Source organism: Lasioglossum baleicum, chromosome 4 (genome assembly GCF_051020765.1).
Source record: "Lasioglossum baleicum chromosome 4, iyLasBale1, whole genome shotgun sequence".
In the NCBI taxonomy this organism is placed as follows: Eukaryota; Metazoa; Arthropoda; class Insecta; order Hymenoptera; family Halictidae; genus Lasioglossum; species Lasioglossum baleicum.
In genome coordinates this window covers 2,445,565-2,447,154 of record NC_134932.1, presented here as the reverse complement: position 1 = coordinate 2,447,154, position 1,590 = coordinate 2,445,565, and the positions used below count along the sequence as shown (strand labels likewise).

Below are 1,590 nucleotides of genomic sequence, written 5' to 3'. Positions count from 1 at the left end.
TTTTTCGACGTGCCATTCACGTCGATTGTGAAAACACGGTCGGAAGGATGAGAAAGAACCCGATGAGGTCCCGTATAAGGTCTCTCCAGGGCCTTTTTGGCCATGTTTCGCATGAATACATGCGTACATTCTGTGGGATCGGGACCCCCAAATCAAGTATACTATAGGAGATTGGGAAGAATGGGAGGGTTCCGTGGGTGAGCGCGTTAGTCGATCGGCTACCACCAGTGAGGCCGGGGTTCGATTCCCGCGGCGGCGGTGCCCTCATTTTTCCTGAGATCCTACAATTGGTGTCAGAAGTGGGATTGGGGGAACACCGATCACCGCACGATGGCGCTACGAGAAACTGCGAGTTGCGAGTTGCGAGTATGTGAGTTGTTGCGAGTTGACGAGAAATTGCGAGTTGTGTTGGTGGCTCTGTGTATGGCCACAACACGAAAGAGAGTCGATGAGACGACGACGCTGTGACGGACATTCGAGGGCGAATGTCGTTGCAGGATGGCCGAGTGTGGGATCAGGACCCCCAGATCAAGTATACTATAGGAGATTGGGAATAATGGGAGGGTTCCGTGGGTGAGCGCGTTAGTCGATCGGCTACCACCAGTGAGGCCGGGGTTCGATTCCCGCGGCGGCGGTGCCCTCATTTTTCCTAAGATCCTACAATTCATATAAAGTTTTATAGACGAACGCGCGAGATTTAGTGTGGTGCGCCGCCGGAACAGGACGTACCTGTCGCATGTGCTCGCGATGCTCTTCAATAAATATATTTGGGTCCGGCGTAAAGTCGTCCGGAAGAAAGAATTCTCCAGGTAGTCTTAACGTCGTTCCGAATACAAATTCCGCGGGGGACGCGTTAGTGTCCGAACGGACGTGCGATCGCAAGCCTAACAGAACCGTAGAGAGCGAGCGCGTCCAATCTTTGTCGCGATGGCACATTAATGCCGCTTTTAAGGGCCGATGCCAGCGTTCGATTAAGCTGTTTGAGGAGGGATGGTATGCAGTAGTCCAGATTCTATCGCAACCTATTAAAGACAGCACGCTGTAAAGAGTCGCGATTCAAATTGGGCGCCTTGGTCTGTCGTTATGGCTTTCGGCGCGCCATAACGAGATATCCAAGTGTCGAAAAATGCGCGGGCAAGTGTTTGGGCTGACGTCTCAGACAGAGGAACAGCCTCGACCCAACGCGAAAAACGATCAATCATCGCTAGAAGGTACTGCATACCATTTCTCAAAGGGAGCGGACCGACTATGTCCACATGGACATGGTCGAATCGACCATCAAGCGCAATAATCTTTTCCGACAACATCTTTACATGCCGGGCCGTTTTAGACTATTGACAGTCAACACATTCCTTGCACCAGCGCTGAATATCGCGGTGCATATCAGGCCACACATATCTGTGTCTGATTAATTTATCGGTCACCTGAGGACCTGGATGCGCCGGCATGTGAAAGATGTTAAACACCGTACGACGCAGCGTCGGCGGAATATATGGCCGAATGGCCTGTGCCGAAATGTCGCAACTGACGGTGTGGTGCTTTGGGCCCCAGGAAATATCCTTGAGCACCAAGGAATGATTGGTCGACTTG

The 1,590-nt window shown here is 52.0% G+C and overlaps 1 protein-coding gene across 1 annotated transcript; it reads right to left on the bottom strand.

Moving 5' to 3' along the window:
• Nucleotides 1-594: 594 nt before the first annotated feature.
• LOC143208166 (uncharacterized) lies at nucleotides 595-1,307 on the bottom strand. The gene is made up of 3 exons (XM_076422313.1): nucleotides 1,153-1,307; nucleotides 730-1,039; nucleotides 595-657 (listed from the first exon to the last, which is right to left on the bottom strand). Exons 1-3 carry the CDS (start codon nucleotides 1,305-1,307, stop codon nucleotides 595-597), a joined length of 528 nt encoding a protein of 175 aa, XP_076278428.1.
• Between the last annotated feature and the right edge of the window lie 283 nt (nucleotides 1,308-1,590).

Bases quoted from the DNA above. Each gene is read 5' to 3' on its own strand.
- LOC143208166 (XM_076422313.1), bottom strand. From the start codon at position 1,307: ATGTTGTCGGAAAAGATTATTGCGCTTGATGGTCGATTCGACCATGTC. The intron at 1,040-1,152 runs GTCAGCCCAAAC...GACTCTTTACAG, and splicing joins GCTGTTCCTCTGTCTGAGAC to CGTGCTGTCTTTAATAGGTT. The intron at 658-729 runs GTACGTCCTGTT...TATGAATTGTAG, and splicing joins ATCGCGAGCACATGCGACAG to GATCTTAGGAAAAATGAGGG.